This window comes from Heterodontus francisci, unplaced genomic scaffold (genome assembly GCF_036365525.1).
Source record: "Heterodontus francisci isolate sHetFra1 unplaced genomic scaffold, sHetFra1.hap1 HAP1_SCAFFOLD_70_2, whole genome shotgun sequence".
NCBI classification, from domain to species: Eukaryota; Metazoa; Chordata; class Chondrichthyes; order Heterodontiformes; family Heterodontidae; genus Heterodontus; species Heterodontus francisci.
The window spans coordinates 1,012,177-1,037,250 of record NW_027141156.1 but is presented as its reverse complement, the minus strand read 5'-3'; the positions used below and the strand labels follow the sequence as shown (position 1 = coordinate 1,037,250).

General features: G+C 49.7%; 1 protein-coding gene across 1 annotated transcript in view; it reads left to right on the top strand.

Moving 5' to 3' along the window:
- LOC137362319 (probable G-protein coupled receptor 139) overlaps window positions 1-22,884 on the top strand; it is a 76,587-nt gene extending 53,703 nt beyond the window's left edge. Inside the window, exon 2 of the mRNA XM_068026730.1 lies at window positions 21,986-22,884. Coding sequence (XP_067882831.1) covers window positions 21,986-22,884 — 899 coding nt within the window. The remainder of the gene's footprint in view (window positions 1-21,985) is intronic.
- The last annotated feature ends 2,190 nt before the right edge of the window (window positions 22,885-25,074 follow it).

Below are 25,074 nucleotides of genomic sequence, written 5' to 3'. Positions count from 1 at the left end.
ACCTCGTCAGCAGACGTGGTCTCTTCAGACTACTAGAAAAGATCGGATGTCCACCAAAGCTACTAAGTATCATCACCTCATTCCATGACAATATGAAAGGCACAATTCAACATGGTGGCTCCTCATCAGAGCCCTTTCCTATCCTGAGTGGTGTGAAACAGGGCTGTGTCCTCGCACCCACACTTTTTGGGATTTTCTTCTCCCTGCTGCTTTCACATGCGTTCAAATCCTCTGAAGAAGGAATTTTCCTCCACACAAGATCAGGGGGCAGGTTGTTCAACCTTGCCCGTCTAAGAGCGAAGTCCAAAGTACGAAAAGTCCTCATCAGAGAACTCCTCTTTGCTGACGATGCTGCTTTAACATCTCACACTGAAGAATGCCTGCAGAGTCTCATCGACAGGTTTGCGTCTGCCTGCAATGAATTTGGCCTAACCATCAGCCTCAAGAAAACGAACATCATGGGGCAGGATGTCAGAAATGCTCCATCCATCAATATTGGCGACCACGCTCTGGAAGTGGTTCAAGAGTTCACCTACCTAGGCTCAACTATCACCAGTAACCTGTCTCTTGATGCAGAAATCAACAAGCGCATGGGTAAGGCTTCCACTGCTATGTCCAGACTGGCCAAGAGAGTGTGGGAAAATGGCGCACTGACACGGAACACAAAAGTCCGAGTGTATCAGGCCTGTGTCCTCAGTACCTTGCTCTACGGCAGCGAGGCCTGGACAACGTATGCCAGCCAAGAGCGACGTCTCAATTCATTCCATCTTCGCTGCCTTCGGAGAATACTTGGCATCAGGTGGCAGGACTATATCTCCAACACAGAAGTCCTTGAAGCGGCCAACACCCCCAGCTTATACACACTACTGAGTCAGCGGCGCTTGAGATGGCTTGGCCATGTGAGCCGCATGGAAGATGGCAGGATCCCCAAAGACACATTGTACAGCGAGCTCGCCACTGGTATCAGACCCACCGGCCGTCCATGTCTCCGTTATAAAGACGTCTGCAAACGCGACATGAAATCGTGTGACATTGATCACAAGTCGTGGGAGTCAGTTGCCAGCATTCGCCAGAGCTGGCGGGCAGCCATAAAGACAGGGCTAAATTGTGGCGAGTCGAAGAGACTTAGTAGTTGGCAGGAAAAAAGACAGAGGCGCAAGGGGAGAGCCAACTGTGCAACAGCCCCAACAAACAAATTTCTCTGCAGCACCTGTGGAAGAGCCTGTCACTCCAGAATTGGCCTTTATAGCCACTCCAGGCGCTGCTTCACAAACCACTGACCACCTCCAGGCGCGTATCCATTGTCTCTCGAGATAAGGAGGCCCAAAAGAAAAGAAAGAAAAGAAGAATTATAGGAAGGATGTGGAAGCTTTGGAAAGGGTGCAGAGGAGATTTACTAGGATGTTGCCTGGTATGGAGGGAAGGTCTTACGAGGAAAGGCTGAGGGACTTGAGGTTGTTTTCGTTAGAGAGAAGGAGGAGGAGAGGTGACTTAATAGAGACATATAAGATAATCAGAGGGTTAGATAGGGTGGATAGTGAGAGTCTTTTTCCTCAGTTGGTGATGGCAAACACGTGGGGACATAGCTTTAAGTTGAGGGGTGATAGGTATTGGACAGATGTCAAACACACATGCACATCACAACAGAGACACTGAGCCAGTCACAAACCCACGCACACAGTTCACACCTCAGGCACTAAGCTAGGGACACACACACACACACATATATCACACCCCAGGTAGTGAGACACACAAGCAAACGCATGCACACACATCACAGCCCAGACCCTGAAACCTATAGACACACAAACTGCACAACATAATGACACACACACGCACACACGGACACACATACACAAACACACAGATATATACACACAAACATACACGCGCACGCACGCAAACACGCACTCACACTCAGATCTGACCCCAGACACTGAGTCATAGAGATATGCAAACACACAACACACAATCACACACACACACACACACACACTCACACATACAGACCGATAAGACCACAGACTCTGAACCAAACGGTTATAACACTCACGCACAAACACACCTACGCACACACAGAAAAACATACACAAAAGAGGCACACACACACACGCACACACACACCGATCAGACACCAGGCACTGAGGCAGACACATATACAAGCACATATACACAAACACAGACAGACACACGCACACACACACACACTCTCTCAGACACACACATTCTCTCTGTCACACATACTTGCCCTTTCGCTGTCTCACATGCGTACTCTCACAAACACACACTCTCTCTCTCGTTCTCTCTCTCTCTCGCGCGCACACACACACACACACACACACTTATCTCTGTCACACACGTAATCACTCTCTCAGACGAAGTCACACACCCACACACAGACATTCTCAAACACACACACACGCTATCTCTCATACACACACTCTCAGACAGGAACACGCACATGCACACACTCTCTCTGACACATACACACGCCACACACACACTCTCTCTCAGACACACACACGCTCTGTCAGTTGTGCACACGCTCTCACACACACATACACACTCTCGCTCTCTCCCTCACAAACACACAAACACATGCTCGGTCACACACGCGAACATACAAACTCACACCCAAACACACAAACTCGCTCTCATGCACACACAAACGCTCTGTCACACGCGCACACGCTCACACACACACAAGCACACACTCTCTCGCTCTCTCTGCCACACACACAATCACTCTCTCAGACACAGGCACAGACCCACACACACACATGCTCTCTCCCACACCATCACTCTCTATCGGGCACGCACATACACATACTCGCGGTCTCTCTGACTCTCACACACACACGTGCACATACTCTCTCACACACACACACCGACTGTCTCTCACACACACACTCACACACGCACACACAAACACACACACAAACACACAGATCACACCCATTCTCTCTCTCACAAACACACGCTCGGTCACACACACGCACATACAAACACACACACACACAAACACACACACTCGCTCTAAGACACACACATGCTCTGTCACACGTGCACACGCTCATACACACGCAAACATACACACGCACACACACTCTCTCACTCTGCCAAGCTCAATCTCTCAGACACAGGCACAGACATGCACACACACTCTCAGACACACACAAACGCTCTCTCACACTTAGATGCTCTTTCGCTTTCTAACACGCACACTCTCACACACACACACTCTCTCTCCGTCACACTCACGCAATCACTCTCTCAGACAAAGGCACACACCCACACACAGACACTCCCAAATACATACACGCTCACACACTCTCAGACACGCACACACACACATACACGCTCTCTCTCTCACACACACACATGCTCTCTCTCTCACACACATACACATACTCTCTCTTTCACACATATGCATACACTGTCTCTCTCTCTCTCACACACAAACACACACACACACACACACACATACGCAAACACTGTCTCTCTCTCACACAATCACAGGCACACACACACTCTCTATCTCTGCCACACACACACACACACACACACGCACAGTATCTCTCTCTCACACGCACAAACACACACACACTCAGACACAGACCCTCTCTCTATATCTCTCACACACACACGCTATCTCTCACACACACACACTCTCAGACAGGAACACGCACATACACACACTCTCTCTCCCTCTGACACACACACACGCCACACACACACTCTCTCTCAGACACACACACGCTCTGTCAGTTGTGCACACGCTCTCACACACATACACACTCTCGCTCTCTCCCTCACAAACACACAAACACATGCTCGTTCACACACGCGAACATACAAACTCACACCCAAACACACAAACTCGCTCTCCTGCACACACAAACGCTCTGTCACACGCGCACACGCTCACACACACACAAGCACACACACACACACTCTCGTGCTCTCTCTGCCACACACACAATCACTCTCTCAGACACAGGCACAGACCCACACACACACATGCTCTCTCCCACACCATCACTCTCTATCGGACACGCACACACACATACTCGCGGTCTCTCTCACTCTCACACACACACGTGCACATACTCTCTCACACACACACACACACCGACTGTCTCTCACACACACACTCACACACGCGCACACAAACACACACACAAACACACAAATCACACCCATTCTCTCTCTCACAAACACAAGCTCGGTCACACATGCGCACATACAAACACACACACACACAAATACACACACTCGCTCTAAGACACACACATGCTCTGTCACACGTGCACACGCTCACACACACGCAAACATACACACGCACACACACTCTCTCACTCTGCCAAGCTCAATCTCTCAGACACAGGCACAGACACGCACACACACTCTCAGACACACACAAACGCTCTCTCACACTTAGATGCTCTTTCGCTTTCTAACACGCACACTCTCACACACACACACTCTCTCTCCGTCACACTCACGCAATCACTCTCTCAGACAAAGGCACACACCCACACACAGACACTCCCAAATACATACACGCTCACACACTCTCAGACACGCACACACACACATACACGCTCTCTCTCACACACACACACATGCTCTCTCTCTCTCACACATACACATACTCTCTCTTTCACACATATGCATACACTGTCTCTCTCTCTCTCTCACACACACACACACTCACACACACACACAGACGCAAACACTGTCTCTCTCTCACACACTCACAGGCACACACACACTCTCTATCTCTGCCACACACACACACACACGCACAGTATCTCTCTCTCACACGCACAAACACACACACACTCAGACACACACCCTCTCTCTATATCTCTCACACACACACACACGCTATCTCTCACACACACACTCTCAGACAGGAACACGCACATACACACACTCTCTCTCTCTCTGACTCGCACACACGCCACACACACACTCTCTCTCAGACACACACACGCTCTGTCAGTTGTGCACACGCTCTCACACACACATACACACTCTCGCTCTCTCCCTCACAAACACACAAACACATGCTCGGTCACACACGCGAACATACAAACTCACACCCAAACACACAAACTCGCTCTCATGCACACACAAACGCTCTGTCACACGCGCACACGCTCACACACACACAAGCGCACACACACACACTCTCTCGCTCTCTCTGCCACACACACAATCACTCTCTCAGACACAGGCACAGACCCACACACACACATGCTCTCTCCCACACCATCACTCTCTATCTGACACGCACACACACATACTTGCGGTCTCTCTCACTCTCACACACACACGTGCACATACTCTCTCACACACACACACACACACCGACTGTCTCTCACACACACACTCACACACGCGCACACAAACACACACACAAACACACAAATCACACCCATTCTCTCTCTCGCAAACACACGCTCGGTCACACACGCGCACATACAAACACACACACACACAAACACACACACTCGCTCTAAGACACACACATGCTCTGTCACACGTGCACACGCTCACACACACGCAAACATACACACGCATACACACTCTCTCATTCTGCCAAGCTCAATCTCTGAGACACAGGCACAGACACGCACACACACTCTCAGACACACACAAACGCTCTCTCACACTTAGATGCTCTTTCGCTTTCTAACACGCACACTCTCACACACACACACTCTCTCTCCATCACACTCACGGAATCACTCTCTCAGACAAAGGCACTCACCCACACACAGACACTCCCAAATACATACACGCTCACACACTCTCAGACACGCACACACACACATACACTCTCTCTCTCACACACACACACATGCTCTCTCTCTCACACATACACATACTCTCTCTTTCACACATATGCATACACTGTCTCTGTCTCTCTCTCTCACACACACACACTCACACACAGACACAAGCACTGTCTCTCTCACACACACACAGGCACACACACACTCTCTATCTCTGCCACACACACACACACACGCACAGTATCTCTCTCTCACATGCACAAACACACACACACTCAGACACACTCCCTCTCTCTATATCTCTCACACACACACACTCTCTCTCTCACACAAACACACACGTACACATGCTGTCTCTCTCAGACACACACACACAGACACATGCGCTGTTACAAGCGGGCATTACACAGACACACACACACACCCTCTGCCACACACGCACACTCTCTCTTTCACACACACTCTCTCTCGCTCTCACACGCACGCACACACACACACTTGACATGCACAAGCTCTCTCTCTGACACGCATACACGCACACCCACTCTCAGCCACACACACACACTCGCTCTTTCACACACACAGACATATACACAAACACACTCTCTCTCTCTCTCACACAAACAAACACACACGCACAAACACTCCCAGACACACTCACACACTCTCTCTCACACAAATACATGCGTACACATGCTCTCTCTCACACGCACACACAAGCTCTCTCACTCTCTCTCACACGCACACTCTCAGATGCACTCACGTACACACTGTCTCTCAGATGCACACACGCATGCTCTCTCTCACTCACACACACGCACACACACCTTCTCTCTTTCACACATGCTCTCTCTCTCTCCCAGCCACACACACACTCACACGCTCTCTCTCACACAGACACACGCTCTCAGACACACACGCTCTCAGACACACATACACACTCTCAGACACGGACACACTCTCTCTCTCTCACACACGCACACGCACACACAGACACACACGCACTCTCTCTCTCTCACACACACACACACTCTCTTTCACAAACACACAAACACACACATACACATGCTCTCTCACACACACACAAGCTCTCTCTCAGATGCACTCACGTACACACTCTCTCTCGGACGCACACACGCATGCTCTCTCTCTGACACACTCTCGCTCTCTCTCACACACACATGCTCTCTCTCTCACACACAAAGTCGGACACACAAATACACTGCCTCTCTCTCACACAAACAAACACACACACATACACTCTCAGACACACTCGCTCACTCTCTCTCATACAAACACACACGTACACATGCTCTCTCTCACACACACACAAGCTCTCACAAGCTCTCTGATACACACACACTGACAAACACACACACTCTCTCACAAACACACACACTCTCTCTCTCACACACGCACGCACACACACTAACACACTCTCTCCGACACGCTCTCTCTCTATCTCACACACACACACAAACACAAACACACACACACTCTCTCTCTCAGCCAGACACACACACACACTCTCTCTCAGCCAGACGCACTCTCTCTCTCTCCCTCTCTCTCACACACACACGCACGCACACTGTCTCTCTCTCTCTGTCACGCATCACACACACACACACAAACACACAAATCACACCCATTCTCCCTCTCACAAACACACGCTCGGTCACACACGCGCACATACAAACACACATACACACAGACACACCTTCACACACACACACTCTCTCTCTCACACACACACATACACACACACTCTCTCTCTCACACACACACATGCACTCTCTCTCTCAGCCTCACACACACACACGCTCTCTCTCACACAAACACAATCTCTCTCTCTCTCTCAGCCACACACGCACACTCTCTGCCTCTCAGTCACACACACGCACGCGCTCTCTCTCTCTCTCTCACGCAAACACATACACACATACTCTCTCTCTCTCAGACACACAGACGCTCTCACTCACTCTCTCACACACATACACACAGACACACCTTCACACACACACACTCTCTCTCTCTCACACACACATACTCTCTCTCACACACATACATGCACTCTCTCCCTCAGCCTCACACACACGCACGCTCTCTCACACAAACACACACACACCGTCTCTCTCTCACACACACACAATCTCTCCCTCTCTCTCTCACACACACACACACAGTCTCTCTCTTTCACACACACATATTCTCTCTGTCAGCCACAAACACACACACACACACATACATACGCTCTCTCTCTCTCACTCTCACACGCGCACACACACATGCTCTCTCTCTCACACACACACGCACATACACACGGTCTCTCCCTTTCTCACACACACCAACTCTCTCTCAGCCACACACACACACTCTTTCTCTTTCACAAACACACACTCTCTCTCTCTTTCTCACAGGCAAGCACACACCCACACACACACACACACACTCTCCCTCTCTTACGCACACACGCACACACACACTCTCTCTCACACACACACACAAGCACACAGTCTCTCTTTTTCACACACACACTCTCTCCCTCAGTGACGAACAAATACACACACGCTCTCTCTCTTTCACACACACGCACACAAACACGGACTCTCTCTTTCACACACACACACTCTATCTCAGCCACACACAAACACACTCACTCTCTCTATCTCTTTCACACCAACAAGACACCCACACGCACACTCTCTGACACACTCTCTCTCAGACACACACATGCTCTCTCTATCTCTCTCGCACACACACACTCAGACACACACACGCTCTGTCTCTCTCACACACACACATACTCAGACACACACACGCTCTCTTTCTCACGCACAAACACACGCTCACTCTCACACACACACACACACACTCTCAACCACACACACACACTCTGTCTTTCACACCCACACACACTCTCTCTCTCGCTATCACACACACGCTCACTCTCTCAGCCACGCACACACCCTCTCTCGCTCACACACACACACTATCTCTCTCTCAGCTACACACACATACACAAACAGGCTCTCTTTCTCTCACACACACACGATCTCTCTCAGCCACACACATCCTCTCTCTGCCTCTCAGCCATACACACACATGCTCGCTCTCTCACACACATACACATACTCTCTCTTTCACACATATGCATACACTGTCTCTCTCTCTCTCACACACACACACACGCACTCTCACACACACGCGTTCTCTGTTTCACACACACACACACACACACACACACACACACACGCTCTCAGCCACAAACTCATACACACACGCTCCCTCTCTCCCTTCACGCACACACACGATCGCTCTCTTTCACACACACACACACAATCTCTGTCTCTCTGTCTCTCTGTCTGTCACACGCACACGCACACACACACAGACGCGCTCTCACTCTCATGCACACACTCACACATTCTCTCTCTCAGCCACACACACTGTCTCTTTCACAACCACAGCCAACCACACACATTCACTCTGACACACTCTCTCCCTCTCTCACACGCACACACTCACTCTCTCTTACATACTCTCTCTCTGTATCACACACTGACACAAAATCTCTCACTCTCTCACACACACACACACACACACACACACACACACACTCTCTCTTTCACACACACATATTCTCTCTCTATCAGCCACAAACACACACACACACACGCTCTCTCTCTCTCACTCTCGCACACGCACACGCACACACACACACATACACATGCTCTCTCTCTCTCTCTCAAACACACACACGCACATACACATGATCTCTTCCTTTCTCACACACACAAACTCTCTCTCAGCCACACACACACCCTCTTTGTCTTTCACAAACACACTCTCTCTCTCTTTCTCACATGCATGCACACAAACCCACACACACACACTCGCTCTCTCTTACGCACACACGCACACACACTCTCTCTCTCACAAACACACGCACAGTCTCTCCTTCACACACACACACTCTCTCCTTCACAAACAAATACACACACGCTCTCTCTCACACACACACACACGCACACACATACACACGGTCTCTCCCTTTCTCACACACACAAACTCTTTCTCAGCCACACACACACTCTTTGTCTTTCACAAACACACTCTCTCTATCTATATCTTTCTCACATGCATGCACACACCCACACACACTCTCTCTTGCGCACAGATGCACACACACTCTCTCTCACACCCACACACGCACACAGTTTCTCTCTTTCACACGCACACACTCTCTCTCAGTCACAAACAAATACACACACGCTCTCTATCTCACACACACATATGCACAAAAACAGGGACTGTCTCTTTCACACACACACTCTATCTCTCAGCCACACACACACACACTCTCTCTCTTTCACACACACACACACTCACTCTATCTCTTTCACACCCACAGACACCCACACGCACACTCTGACAAACTCTCTCTCAAACACACACATGCTCTCTCTCTCTCACACACACACACACACACTCAGACATTCACACACGCTCTCTCTCTCTCACACACACACACACACACACACGCTCTCTCTTTCTCACACACACACGCTCTCTCTCAGCCACACGCACACACTCTCTCTCTTTCACACCCACACACACTCTGACACATTCTCTCTCTCGTTATCACACACATGCTCGCTCTCTCAGCCACGCACACACCCTCTCTCGCTCACACACACACACTATCTCTCTCAGCCACACACACACGCTCTCTCTCAGCCACACACATCCTCTCTCTGCCTCTCAGCCATGCACACATTTGCTCTCTCTCACTCACACACACTCACACACACACACACACACTCACACACACACAGTCTCTGTTTCACACACACACTCTCTCTCAGCCACAAACACATACGCACACGCTCCCTCTCTCCATCTCACACACACACACACACGGTCGCTCTCTTTCACACACACACACTCTCTCTCTCTCTGTCTCTCTCTCTGTCACACGCACACGCACATGCACACACACACTCAGACACAAACGCGCTCTCACTCTCACACACCTTCACACACACACACACACACGCACACACACACAGTCTCTCTCTCAGCCACACACACTTTCTCTTTCACAACCACACCCACACACACATACAAAGAACAAAGAACAAAGAACAAAGAACAAACAAAATTACAGCACAGGAACTGGCCCTTCGGCCCTCCAAGCCTGCGCCGGTCCAGATCCTCTACCTAAACATGTCGCCTATTTTCTGAGGGTCTGTATCTCTTTGCTTCCTTCCCATTCATGTATCTGTCTAGATAAATCTTCAAAGACGCTATCGTGCCCGCGTCTACCACCTCCGCTGGCAACGCGTTCCAGGCACACATCACCCTCTGCAGAAGGAACTTTCCACGTATATCCCCCTTAAACTTTTCCCCTCTCACTATGAACTCGTGAACCCAGTGATTTTTCCCCACTCTGGGAAAAAACTTCTTGCTATCCACCCTGTCAATACCTATCATGATTTTCTACACCTCAATCAGGTCCCCCCTCAACCTCCGTCTTTCTAATGAAAATAATCCTAATCTGCTCAACCTCTCGTCATAGCTAGCGCCCTCCATACCAGGCAACATCCTGGTGAACCTCCTCTGCACCCTCTCCAAAGCATCTACATCCTTTTGGTAATGTGGCGACCAGAACTGCACGCAGTATTCCAAGTGTGGCCGAACCAAAGTCTTATACAACTGTAACATGACCTGCCAACTCTTGTACTCAATACCCCGTCCGACGAAGGAAAGCATGCCGTATGCCTTCTTGACCACTCAATTGACCTGCGTTGCCACCTTCAGGGAACAATGGACCTGAACACCCAAATCTCTCTGGACATCAATTTTCCCCAGGACTTTACCATTTACTGTATAGTTCACTCTTGAATTAGATCTTCCAAAATGCATCACCTCGCATTTGCCCTGATTGAACCCCATCTGCCATTTCTCTGCCCAACTCTCCAATCGAACTATATTCTGCTGTATTCTCTGACAGTCCCCTTCACTATCTGCTATTCCACCAATCTTAGTGTCGTCTGCAAACTTGCTAATCAGACCACCTATACTTTCCTCCAAATCATTTATGTATATCACAAACAACAGTGGTCCCAGCACGGATCACTGTGGAACACCACTGGTCACATGTCTCCATTTTGAGAAACTCCCTTCCACTGCTACTCTCTGTCTCCTGTTGCCCAGCCAGTTCTTTATCCATCTAGCTAGTACACCACGGACGCCATGCGACTTCACTTTCTCCATCAGCCTACCATGGAGAACCTTATCAAACGCCTTACAGAAGTCCATGGATATGACATCTACAGCCCTTCCCTCAGCAATCAACTTTGTCACTTCCTCAAAGAATTCTATTAAGTTGGTAAGACATGACCTTCCCTGCACAAAACCATGTTGCCTATCACTGATAAGCCCATTTTCTTCCAAATGGGAATAGATCCTATCCCTCAGTATCTTCTCCAGCAGCTTCCCTACCACTGACATTTGGCTCTTAAACAAGGGGACAACATTAACAATTTTCCAGTCCACCGGGACCTCACCCGTGTTTAAGGATGTTGCAAAGATATCTGTTAAGGCCCCATCTATTTTCTCTCTCGCTTCCCACAGAAACCTGGGATAGATCCCATCCGGACCTGGGGACTTGTCTACCATAATGCCTTTTAGAATACCAAACACTTCCTCCCTCCTTATGCCGACATAACCGAGAGTAATCAAACATCTGTTCCTAACGTCAACATCCGTCATGTCCCTCTCCTCGGTGAATACCGATGCAAAGTACTCGTTTAGAATCTCACCCATTTTCTCTGACTCCACGCACAACTTTCCTCCTTTGCTCTTGAGTGGGCCAATCCTTTCTCTTGTTACCCTCTTGCTTCTTATATATGAATAAAAGGCTTTGGGATTTTCCTTAACCCTGTTTGCTGAAGAAATTTCATGACCTCTTTTAGCCCTCTTAATTCCTCGTTTCAGATTGGTCCTACATTCCCGATATTCTTTCAAAGTTTCGTCTTTCTTCAGCCGCCTAGACCTTATGTATGCTTCATTTTTCCTCTTAGCTAGTCTCACAATTTCACCTGTCATCCATGGTTCCCTAATCTTGCCATTTCTATCCCTCATTTTCAGAGGAACATGTCTCTCCTGCACGCTAATCAACCTCTCTTTAAAAGCCTGCCACATACCACATATGGATTTACCTTCAAACAGCTGCACCCAATCTACATTCCCCAGCTGCTGCCGAATTTTGGTATAGTTGGCCTTCCCCCAATTTAGCACTCTTCCTTTCGGACCACTCTCGGCTTTGTCCATGAGTATTCTAAAACTGACGGAATTGTGATCACTATTCCCAAAGTAGTCCCCTACTGAAACTTCAAACACCTGGCCGGGCTCATTCCCCAACACCAGGTCCAGTATGGCCCCTTCCCGAGTTGGACTATTTACCTATTGCTCTAAAAAAACTCTCCTGGATACTCCTTACAAATTCTGCTCCATCTAGACCTCTAGCACTAAGTGAATCCCAGTCAATGTTGGGAAAACTAAAATCTCCTATCGCCACCACCCTGTTGCTCCTACATCTTTCCATAATCTGTTTACATATTTGTACCTCGATCTCAGGCTCGCTGTTGGGAGGCCTGTAGTACCGCCCAACATTGTTACCGCACCCTTTCTATTTCTGAGTTCTGCCCATATTGCCTCACTGCTCGAGTCCTCCATAGTGCCCTCCTTCAGCACAACTGTGATATCCTCTTTGACCAGTAATGCAACTCCTCCACCCCTTTTACCTCCCTCTCTATCCCGCCTGAAGCATCGGTATCCTGGGATATTTAGTTGCCAATCATGCCCTTCCCTCAACCAAGTATCAGTAATAGCAATAACATCATACTCCCAGGTACTAATCCAAGCCCTATGTTCATCTGCCTGACCTACTACACTTCTTGCATTAAAACAAATGCACCTCAGACCACCAGTCCCTTTGCGTTCATCATCTGCTCCCTGCCTACTCTTCCCCTTAGTCATGCTGATCTCATTATCTAGTTCTTACAGGCTTTAGTTACTACCTCCTGACTGTCCACTGACCTCGTCATTTAGTTCCCATTCCCCCTGCCACATTAGTTTAAACCCTCCCCAACAGCATTCGCAAAAGCACCCTCAAGGACATTGGTTCCAGTCCGTCCCAGGTGTAGACCGTCCAATTTGTAATGGTCCCACCTCCCCCAGAACCGGTCCCAATGTCCCAAAAATCTGAACCCCTCCTTCTTGCACCATCTCTCAAGCCACGCATTCATCCTGACTATTCCTTCATTTCTACTCTGACTTTCACGTGCCACTCGTAGCAACCCTTAGATTACTACCTCTGAGGTCCTACTTTTTAACTTGGCGCCGAACTCCCTAAATTCTGCTTGTCGGACCTCGTCCCTTTTTTACCTATATCATTGGTGCCTATGTGTACAACGACAACTGGCTGTTCACCCTTCCACTTCAGAATGTTCTGCAGCCGATCTGAGACATCCCTGACCTGAGCACCTGGGAGGCAACATACAATTAGGGAGTCTCGTTTTCGACCACGGAACCGCCTATCTACTCCCCTGACAGTCGAATCCCCTATGACTATAGCCTCTCCTCTCTTTTACCCGCCCTTCCGAACAGCAGAGCCAGCCACGGTGCCATGAACCTGGCTATTGCTTCCTTCCCCTGGTGAATCATCTCCCTCAACAGTATCCAAAACGGTATACCTGTTTTGGAGGGAGATGACCGCAGGGGACTCCTGCACTGCCTTCCTGCTCTTTCTCTGCCTTTTGGTCACCCATTCTCTTTCTCCCTCAGCAATCCTAATCTGCGGTGTGACCAATTCGCTAAACGTGCTATCCACGACCTCCTCAGCATCGTGGATGCTCGAAAGTGAGTCCACCCGCAGCCCTAGAGCCGTCATGCGGTCTAACAAGAGCTGCAGCTGGGCACACATCCTGCACGTGAAGGAGTCAAGGACATTGGCCGTGTCTCTGAGCTCCCACATTGAGCAAAAGGAGCATGACACGGGTCTGAGATCCCCTGCCATTTTTAATCTTAAACTTAACTTAGTTAAATGAAAAAGGAACGAAAACATTTTACCAATCACACGATAAAAAAAAAAGAGAAATAGAAAAAGCCTTACCTTATCTACACACCACCGAGTCCTTTTTTTTGGTTGGAGGAGGAGGCCGAAAACAAAAGGAAATTAAGTTTACTTTGAAACTGACCTTCCCAGCTGCTCGCTCGCTGCTGCTGCAATGAAAAGTGGGCCAATCCTTTCTCCAGTTATCCTCTTGTTCCTTATATATGAATAAAAGGCTTTGGGATTTTCCTTAACCCTGTTTGCTAAAGATATTTCATGACCCCTTTTAGCCCTATTAATTCCTTGTTTCCGACACACACGCTCTCTTTCTCTCTCACACACACACTCTCTCTCAGCCACACACATCCTCTCTGCCTCTCAGCCATACACACACATGTTCACTCTCTCTCACTCTCTCTCTCGCACACACACTTTCTCTCAGCCACAAACACACACACATACGCTCCCTCTCTCCCTCTCACACACACAAACACACACACGCTCTCTCTCTCTCTAACACACACATACGCACAGACACACACACTCAGACACAAACGCACTCTCACTTTCACACACACTCACACACACACTCACACACACAGCCTCTCTCACAGCCACACACTCTCTCTTTCACAACCACAGCCACCCACACACATTCACTCTCTGACACACTCTCTCCCTCTCACACGCACACACACACACACACTCTCTCTGACATGCTCTCTCTTTCTATCACAAAAAGACACAGTCTCTCTCTCTCACATACACAGACACAAACACACATACACACATACTCTGTCTCTCTCTCTCACACACAGACGCTATCTCACTCACTCTCACACACGCACACGCACACACACAGACCTTCAAACACACACTCTCTCTCTCTCTCACAAGCACACACACACACACTCTCTCTGACATACTCTCTCTCTCTCTACCGCACACAGACACAGTGTCTCTCTCTCTTTCTCTCACACACACACACACTCTCCCTCTCTCTATCTCTCTGTCCCTCGCACACATACACACACACTGGTCTCTCTCTCTCAGCCACAAACACTATCTCTCTCTCCTTCTGCCACACACACACTATTTCTCTCTCTGCCACACCCACACACACTCTGTCTCACACCACACAGACTCTCTGCCTCTCAGCCACACACACACACACTCTCTCTCTCTCTCTCTCACCCACACACATTCTCTGCCTCCCAGCTACACACACACACTCACACACAGAGTGTGTGTGTGAGTGTGTGTGTGTGTGTCTGAGAGAGTGTGTGTGTGTGAGAGTGAGAGAGGGAGAGTGTGTGTGTGAGTGAGAGAGAGAGTGTGTGTGAGAGTGTGTGTGAGAGTGTGTGAGAGTGTGTGAGTCTGAGAGAGAGAGAAAGAGAGTATGTTTGTGTGTGAGAGAGAGGGAGGGTCTGAGAGCGTGTGTGTGTGTGTGTGTGTGGGTGTGTGCGCGTGAGAGAGAGACCGTGTGTCTGTGTGTGTGAGAGAGAGCGAGTATATGTGTGGGTGTTTGTGTGTGTTGCTGAGAGGCAGAGAGGGTGTGTGACTGGCCGAGAGAGAGACAGAGTGTGCGTGCGTGTGTGTGTGTGTGTGTTTGTGTGTGTGTGTGCCTGTGAGAGAGACAGCCTATGTGTGTGTGTGCGGCTGAGAGAGAGCAAGGGTTGTGTGTGCGAAAGAGAGAGACTGTGGGTGTGTGTGTGTGTGTGTGGATGTGTGTGTGTGAATGTGTGGCTGAGAGGCAGAGATTGTGTGTGGGTGGGAGAGTGAGAGAGAGCGTGTGCTTGTGTGTGTGTCTGGCTGAGAAAGAGTGCGTGTGAGTGTGAGAGAGAAAGATAACTTCTTTGAGCGTGCCTGTGTGACTGAGAGAGAGATATAATGTGTGTGTGTATGTGAGAGAGAGGGAGAGAGAGAGTGTGTATGGCTGAGAGAGAGAGACTGTGTGTGTGTGTTAGAGTGTGTGTGTGTGTTAGAGTGTGTGTGTGTGTGTGTGTGTGTGTTTGTGTGTGAGAGAGAGAGAAAGAGAGTGGATGTGTGTGTGTGTGAAAGAGAGACACCCTGTGTGTGTGTGTGTGTGTGTGGCTGAGAGGCAGAGAATGTGTGCGGGTGTGAGAGAGAGAGTGTGTGTGTTTGTGTGTGTGTGTGGCAGAGAGGCAGAGAGAGTGTGAGTGTGAGAGAAAGAGAGAGTGTATGTGCGTGTGAGAGAGAGAGAGTGTGTGTGTGGCTGAGAGAGAGAGAGAGACCAGAGTCTGTGTGTGTGTGTGAAAGAGAGTCTGTGTGTGTGAGAGAGAGAGAGTGTGTCTGAGAGCGTGAGTGTGTGTGTGGGTGTGCGCGAGTGAGAGAGAGACCGTGCGTGTGTGTGTGTGTGAGAGAGAGAGAGAGTATGTGTGTGCGTGTTTGTGTGTTTTGCTGAGAGGCAGAGAGGGTGTGTGACTGGCTGACAGAGAGACAGAGTTAGTGTGCGTGTGTGTGTTTGTGTGTGTGCGGCTGTGAGAGAGACAGCCGATGTGTGTGCGCGGCTGAGAGAGAGCAAGGGTTGTGTGTGTGAAAGAGAGGGACCGTGGGTGTGTGTGTGTGTGTGTGTGTGTGTGTGGATGTGTGTGTGTGAGTGTGTGGCTGAGAGGCAGCGTTTGTGTGTGGGTGGGAGAGTGAGAGAGAGAGAGCGTGTGTTTGTGTGTGTGTGAGTGTGTGTGGCAGGGAGAGAGTGCGTGTGTGTGAGAGAGAAAGAGAACGTCTTGAGCGTGCCTGTATGGCTGAGAGAGAGATAATGTGTGTATGTGTGTGTGTGAGAAAGAGGGAAAGAGAGAGTGTGTGTGTGGTTGAGAGAGAGAGAATGTATGTGTGTGTTAGTGTGTGTGTGTGTGTGTGTGTGTGTGTGTGTGTGTGTGTGTGTGTGTGTGTGTGTGAGAGAGAGAGAGAGAGAAAGCGAGTGGGTGTGTGTGTGTGAAAGAGAGACACCCTGTGTGTGTGTGTGTGTGGCTGAGAGGCAGAGAATGTGTGTGGGTGTGTGAGAGAGAGAGAGTGTGTGTGTGTGGCAGAGAGGCAGAGAGCGCGTGAGTGTGAGAGAAAGAGAGTGTGTGTGTGCGTGTGAGAGAGAGAGTGTGTGTGTGTGTGGCTGAGAGAGAGACTAGTGTGTGTGTGTGTTTGTGTGTGTGTGAGTGAGAGAGAGAGAGAGAGAAAGTGTGTGTGTGGCTGAGAGAGAGCCCGTGTGTGTGTGTCTGACTGTGTATGTGTGTGTGTCTGTGTGTGTGTGTGTGTGTGTGTGTGTGTGTGTGTGTGTGTGTGTGTGTGTGTGTGGCTGAGCGAGAGAGTGTGTGTGTGTGAGAGAGAGAGAGAGAATGTGTGTGCGTCTGTCAGTTTGTGTGGGTGTGTGAGTGTATCTCTGTCTGGCTCAGTGCTGGGGTCTGAAACACACACACTCTGAAACACACACACACATTCAGACAGACACACACTCTCTCTTTCTCTCTCCCCCCTCTCTCTCAGCCACACAAACACTCGCTCGCAGCCACACACACATGCTCTCTCTCTCGCTCCCTCTCTCCCTCTCTCACTCTCACACACAAACACACACGCACAGACACACACACACAGGCACAGACGCACACACACGCGCGCACTGACAGACAAACACACACAGGTCACACCCCAGCACTGAGCCAGACATATAAACACACACACACACACCCACACACACTGACAGACACACACACGTTCTCTCTCTCTCTCTCTCTCTCACACACACACTCTCTCGCTCAGCCACACACACACACACACACACACACGGGCTCTCTCTCTCTCAGCCACGCATACAGTTTCTCTCTCTGTCTCTCTGACACACACACACACACACACACATACACGCACGCACACACACACACACACTGGACTCTCTCTCTAAGCCACACACAGACACTATTTCTCTCTCAGTCACAAACACACACACACACTCTCTTTCTCCCTCTATCTCACATACACACAGACTATCTCACTCTCAGCCATACACGCACGCACACAGACGTTCTCTTTCTCTCTCACACACACACGCGCTCTCTCTCTCAGCCAGACACACACACGCATACACGCACACACACAAACACACGCTCTCTCCCTCACCCACACACAATCTCTGCCTCTCAGCCACACACACACAGACACCCACGGTCTCTCTCTTTCACATACACAACCTTTGCTCTCTCTCAGCCACACACTCTCTCTCTCTCTCTCTCTCTCTACCTCACACACACACACACACACACACACACGGTCTCTCTCTCTCACGCACACACACTCACTCTCTTTTTTTCTCTCTCTCTCAACTCACACAAACACGCATACACTGGTCTCTCTCAGCCACACACATACTACCTCTCTCTCTCTCACACACACACTATTTCTCTCTCAGCCACACACACACGCACACACACGCGCTCTCTCTCTCACGTGCACACACACACACACTCACTTTCAGACACACACACTCTCTCTCTCACACACATACACACACACATACACACACACACACAGACTCTATCTCAGAAACACACACGCACACACTCCAGGACACATGCTCTCTCTCTCACACGCGCACACACACACTGTCTCTCTCACACGCGCACACACACACTGTCTCTCTCAGACCCACGCACATACACTCCCACACACACGCTCTCTCTCACATACACACAAACACACACACTCACTATCTCTCTCTCAGCCAGACATACACACACACACACACACACAATCACACACATACACACACACAAGCACTCGCTCTCTCCCTATCACCCACACACAATCTCTGTTTCTCAGCCACAGACACACACACACACACGCACACACACACACACACACACACTATCTCTCTCTCACACACACGGTCTCTCTCTCAGCCACTCACGCTCTCTCTCACAGCCACACACACACACACACTATCTTTCTCTCTCTCACACACACAGCCACACACACTTTCTCTCTCTCTCACACACACACACTCTCTCTCTCGCTCTCACACACACGCTCTCTCTCAGCCACACATGAATTCTATCCCTCTCTCTCACACACACAGACACAGACACACACACATACACAGACACACACACACACACACACACACACACACACACACACACACACACACACACACACACACGTCACAGTCCAGCACTGGGCCAGACATATATATACACACACACACACAAGCACATTGACAGACACACACACATTCTCTCTCTCTCTCACACACACGCGCACACGCACACTGTCTCTCTCAGACACACACGCACTCTCAGAGGCATGCTCTCTCTCTCTCACACACACACACACTCACACACGCACACACAGACTCACTCTCTCTCACATACGCGCGCACACACACAGGTCGCACCGCAGCACTGGGCCAGTAATATATACACACACACACGCATTGACAGACACACACACATTCTCTCTCTCTCACACACAGACGCACACACTCTCTCTGATACACACACACACTCTCTCTCTCGCTCTCATACATACACAATCGCTCTCAGACACACACACACACACACACTCGCTCTCAGCCACACACACACTCTCTCTCTCTCTCACACACTCAGAAGCACGCACGGTCTCGCTCTCTGCCACACACACATGCTCGCTCTCTCTCTCTCTCACACACACACACACACTTTCTCTCTCACACACACACACTCTCTCTCTCTCGCTCTCACACACACGCTCTCTCTCTCAGCCACACATGCTCGCTCTCTCTCTCTCTCTCTGTCACACACACACATGCACATACACGCGTCTCTCTCTAAGCCAGACACACACACACACACTCTCTCTCAGCCAAGCACACACACTCTCTCTCTCTCCCTCCCTCTCTCTCTCACACGCACATGCACACACACACACGGTTTCTCTCTCTCACACACACACAGTCTATCTCTCTCGCTCTCACACACACACACTCGCTCTCTGCCACACACACATGCTCTCTTTCTCTGACACACACGGACACACTCACACACACACACACACACACACACACCCTCGCTCTCCCTCTCTCTCACACACACATACACACACAATCTCAGACACACACACACACACACTCTGTCTCTCTCAGACACACGGAAGCTCTCACTTTCACGCACACACACACACACACTCTCTCTCACGGACACACACACTCACACACTCTCTCTCTCACGGACACACACACTCACACTCACTCTCAGACACACACACAATCTTTCTCTCTCTCTCACACTCACTCACTCTCTCTCTCAGACACACACACACTCTTTCAGACATATGTTCTTTCTCTCTCTCTCTCTCTCTCTCTCTCAAACATACACACACACACTCTCTCTCTCTCTCAGACACACACACACAGACCCACGCACACTGACAGACACACACATACAATCTTTCTCACACACACAAACACACACACAATGGCAGACAGACACACACAGGTCACACCCCAGCACTGAGCCAGACATATATGCACAGACACACATCCACACACACTGACAGACACACACACATACTCTCTCTCTCGCACTAACACACTGATTACACCACAGGCATTGAGACAGAGTACTCGGTCAGTTCAACATTTACCTGCCTTTACAAGAGCACAGATCTGCAGATGCTGCAAATCTTAAATAAGAACAGAAAATGCTGGAAATACTCAGCAGGTCTGGCAGGATTTGTTAAGAGAGAAACAGGGTTTAATGTTTCAGGTCGGTGACCCTTCATCAAAACTGAGTGAGATTGGAGATGGAACAGTTTTTAAACCAAACGGGGAAAGGAGGTCGGGGGAGGATTATAATCAACATTCAGTTTAGCAATTACAATATCATCCTTTTATTATTTAATCTCTACTGTCTTCCACCGTATTACAGACCTTCCCATTTGTTCATTCATGTCCAATCATTTAAATGCATCACTGGATACAGGAACGCATTTATAAATCTCAATAAGTCCTCAATCAAACTGGTAACTTTTCTCCATCCTGATGTATAATTTCTCTGTTTATTTCCCTTCTTCACAGTTAATTTGCTGACGATTGGGATCCTGTCTCAGGGAAAGTGCGGTCTCTCCAAATGTGTCACTCGCTACCTGGTGGCCATGTCAGCGGCGGATCTACTGGTCATTATCTTTGACCTGATATTGAGACACATTCCCATTGTTTATGAGGAACGGTTTCAGTTCCTGGAGTCCATCCCCGTGTGTAATATCCACGCCGTCCTGGTTTACATAGTCACAGACTGTTCTGTCTGGTTCACCGTCACTTTCACCTTTGATCGATTTGTGGCCATTTGTTGCCAGAAGCTGAAAAGTAAATATTGCAGTGAGAAAACTTCGGCTGTGGTTGTGGGAACAGTAACTGTGCTGAGCTGTTTAAAGAACATCTTCTGGTATTTTATGTTCACAGATTGGTATCGGCTGCAGAACTTCCCCTGGTTTTGTTTTGTCGCAATGGATGTTCAGCATTCTCGTGTCTGGGGAACAATCGAGTTCCTCCACAACATTATAACCCCGGCGATCCCATTTGTGGTGATTATGCTGCTCAACGCTATCACCGTCAGACACATTTTATTGGGCAGCAGAGGACGCAGGAGACTCCGAGCACACAGCAGTGGGGAGAGTCCCAGAGACCCCGAGATGGAGAGTCGAAGGAAATCCATCATTTTACTGTTAGTTATCTCGGGGAATTTCATCCTGTTGTGGGCCATCTTAATGATGCATTCGATACATAACCGGATGTGGTATTTGGGTTATCGGTCTGTTCCTCTCCCTGAGTTCCTGCAGGAATTGGGCTTCATGCTGCAGCTCCTGAGTTGCTGCACAAACACTGCGATTTATGCCGTGACCCAGACTCAGTTCAGAGAACAGATGAAGAATGTGCTGAAATATCCCTTTACTGCAATTGTTGAATTCATTCAATGAACAGAGGAGGGCGCGGGTCTGTTTCCAGGGTGATGGGGCGTGGGGGCTGGGTCTGTTTCCAGGGTAACTGAGGTGTGAGGGCGGAGACTGTTTCCCCGATGACGGGCAGTGGGGATGGGGTCTGTTTCCAGGGTGACGGGGAATTGGTGGCGGGGGCAATTCCCCTGGTGACGGGGTATAGGCGGCGGGGTCGATTTCTAGAGTGATGGCGGCGAGCCTGCGGGTTCTGATTCCCCGGTGATGGATGTGGGGGCGGGGTCTGATTTCCCGAGGACGGGGGAGTGGGAGGGGTATGTTTCCCCGGTGACGGAGGGGTGGGGGCGGGGTCAGTTTCCCTGGTGATGGAGGAGTGGGGGCGGAATCTGTTTCCACTGTCACGTATGCGTGGGGGCGGGGTCTGTTTCCCCGGTGACGGGCAGTGGGGACGGGGTGGGATTCCCTGGTGACTGGAAGTTGGTGGTGGGCTCCGTTTCCCGAGGTGGTGGTGAGGAGGCGGGGTCAGTTTCCCGGGTGATGGAGGGGTGGGGTCGATGTCTGTTTCCCGGTGACGGGCAGTGGGGACTGGGTCGGTTTCCCCGGTGACAGAAGAGTGAGCGCGGGGTCTGTTCCCAGGCTAACGGGGAGTATGTCACTTAAAATGGCCGCAGTGCAGGTGATATCAAACAGCCAAACAGAATGTCATTTAAAATGGCCACAGCACATTTTGCTTAAATGGCCGCAGTGCAAGTGACATTAAACAGCCGCATGGAATGGCATTTAAAATGGCCGCAGCACATGTCGTTTAATTGGCCGCATTGCAGGTGATATCAAACAGCCAGACAGAATGTCACTTAAAATTGCCGCTGCACATGTCGCTTAAAATGGCTGCAGTGTAGGTGACATCAAACAGCCGCACAGCATGTCTTGTAAAATGGCCGCAATGGGCATCCGATCTTTTCTAGTAGTCTGAAGAGACCACGTCTGCTGACGAGGTCAAAGGCTTTGGTGAGATCAATGAAAGCAATGTAGAGGGGCATCTGTTGTTCGCGGCATTTCACCTGCATGTGATGAAGGGAGAACAGCATGTCAACTGTCGATCTCTCTGCACGGAAGCCACACTGTGCCTCAGGGTAGACGCGCTCGGCCAGCTTCTGGAGCCTATTTAGAGTGACTTCGAGCAAAGACTTTCCCCACTGTGCTGAGCAGGGAGATTCCACGGTAATTGTTGCAGTCACCGCGGTCACCTTTGTTTTTATAGAGGTGATGATATTGGCATCGTGCATGTCCTGAGGTACTGCTCCCTCGTCCCAGCACAGGCATAGCAGTTCATGTAGTGCTGAGAGTATAGCAGGCTTGGCACTCTTGATTATTTCAGGGGTAATGCTGCCCTTCTCAGGGGCTTTTCCGTTGGCTAGAGAATCAATGGCATCACTGAGTTCCGATTTTGTTGGCTGTATGTCCAGCTCATCCATGACTGGTAGAGGCTGGGCTGCATTGAGGGCAGTCTCCCTGGAGTACAGTTCTAGGTAGTGCTCAACCCAGCGGTCCATTTGTTTGCGTTGGTCAGTGAATACGTCCCCTGATTTAGATTTGAGAGGGACGATCTTCTTGATGGTTGGCCCAAAAGCTCTCTTAATGCCATCATACATTTCTCTGAGGTTTCTGGTGTCTGAGGCCAGCTGAATATGACTGCATTGGTGTTGCCAGTTGTCATTTGCGCAGCGCCTGGCTGTTCTTTGTGCAGTACTTCTGGATGATTTAAGTGCCACGGATGTTAACTCGCTGGGGGCTTTCTTGTAGTTCAGCAGTGCAATGCAGTTAGCGGCTATGACTGGTTCCAGCTCTTCATTATGAGATTGAAACGAGTCTGCATTTCTCATCGCTCGTTTGCTGTAGGTAGTCAAAGCTAACTCACAGATGGCGTATCTGATGTGGGCCCACTTGGTCTCAACATCCCCTGTGGGAGTGTTTTGAAGGGTTGGAACAAGCGAATTTAGAAATTGTTGTAACATCTGTGTATGAGAAATTCTGCTCGTGTTGATGCGCGGATGGCCCTTCTGCTTGGAATGATGCAACTTCTTTGGTCTGAGTCTAACGTTGCTGCACACCAGGGAGTGGTCGGTGTCGCAGTCCGCATGGTGGAAGCTGCGTGTCATTTGAACACTGCTTAAGGAAGCTTGCCTTGTGACAATGAGGTCTAGCTGGTGCCAA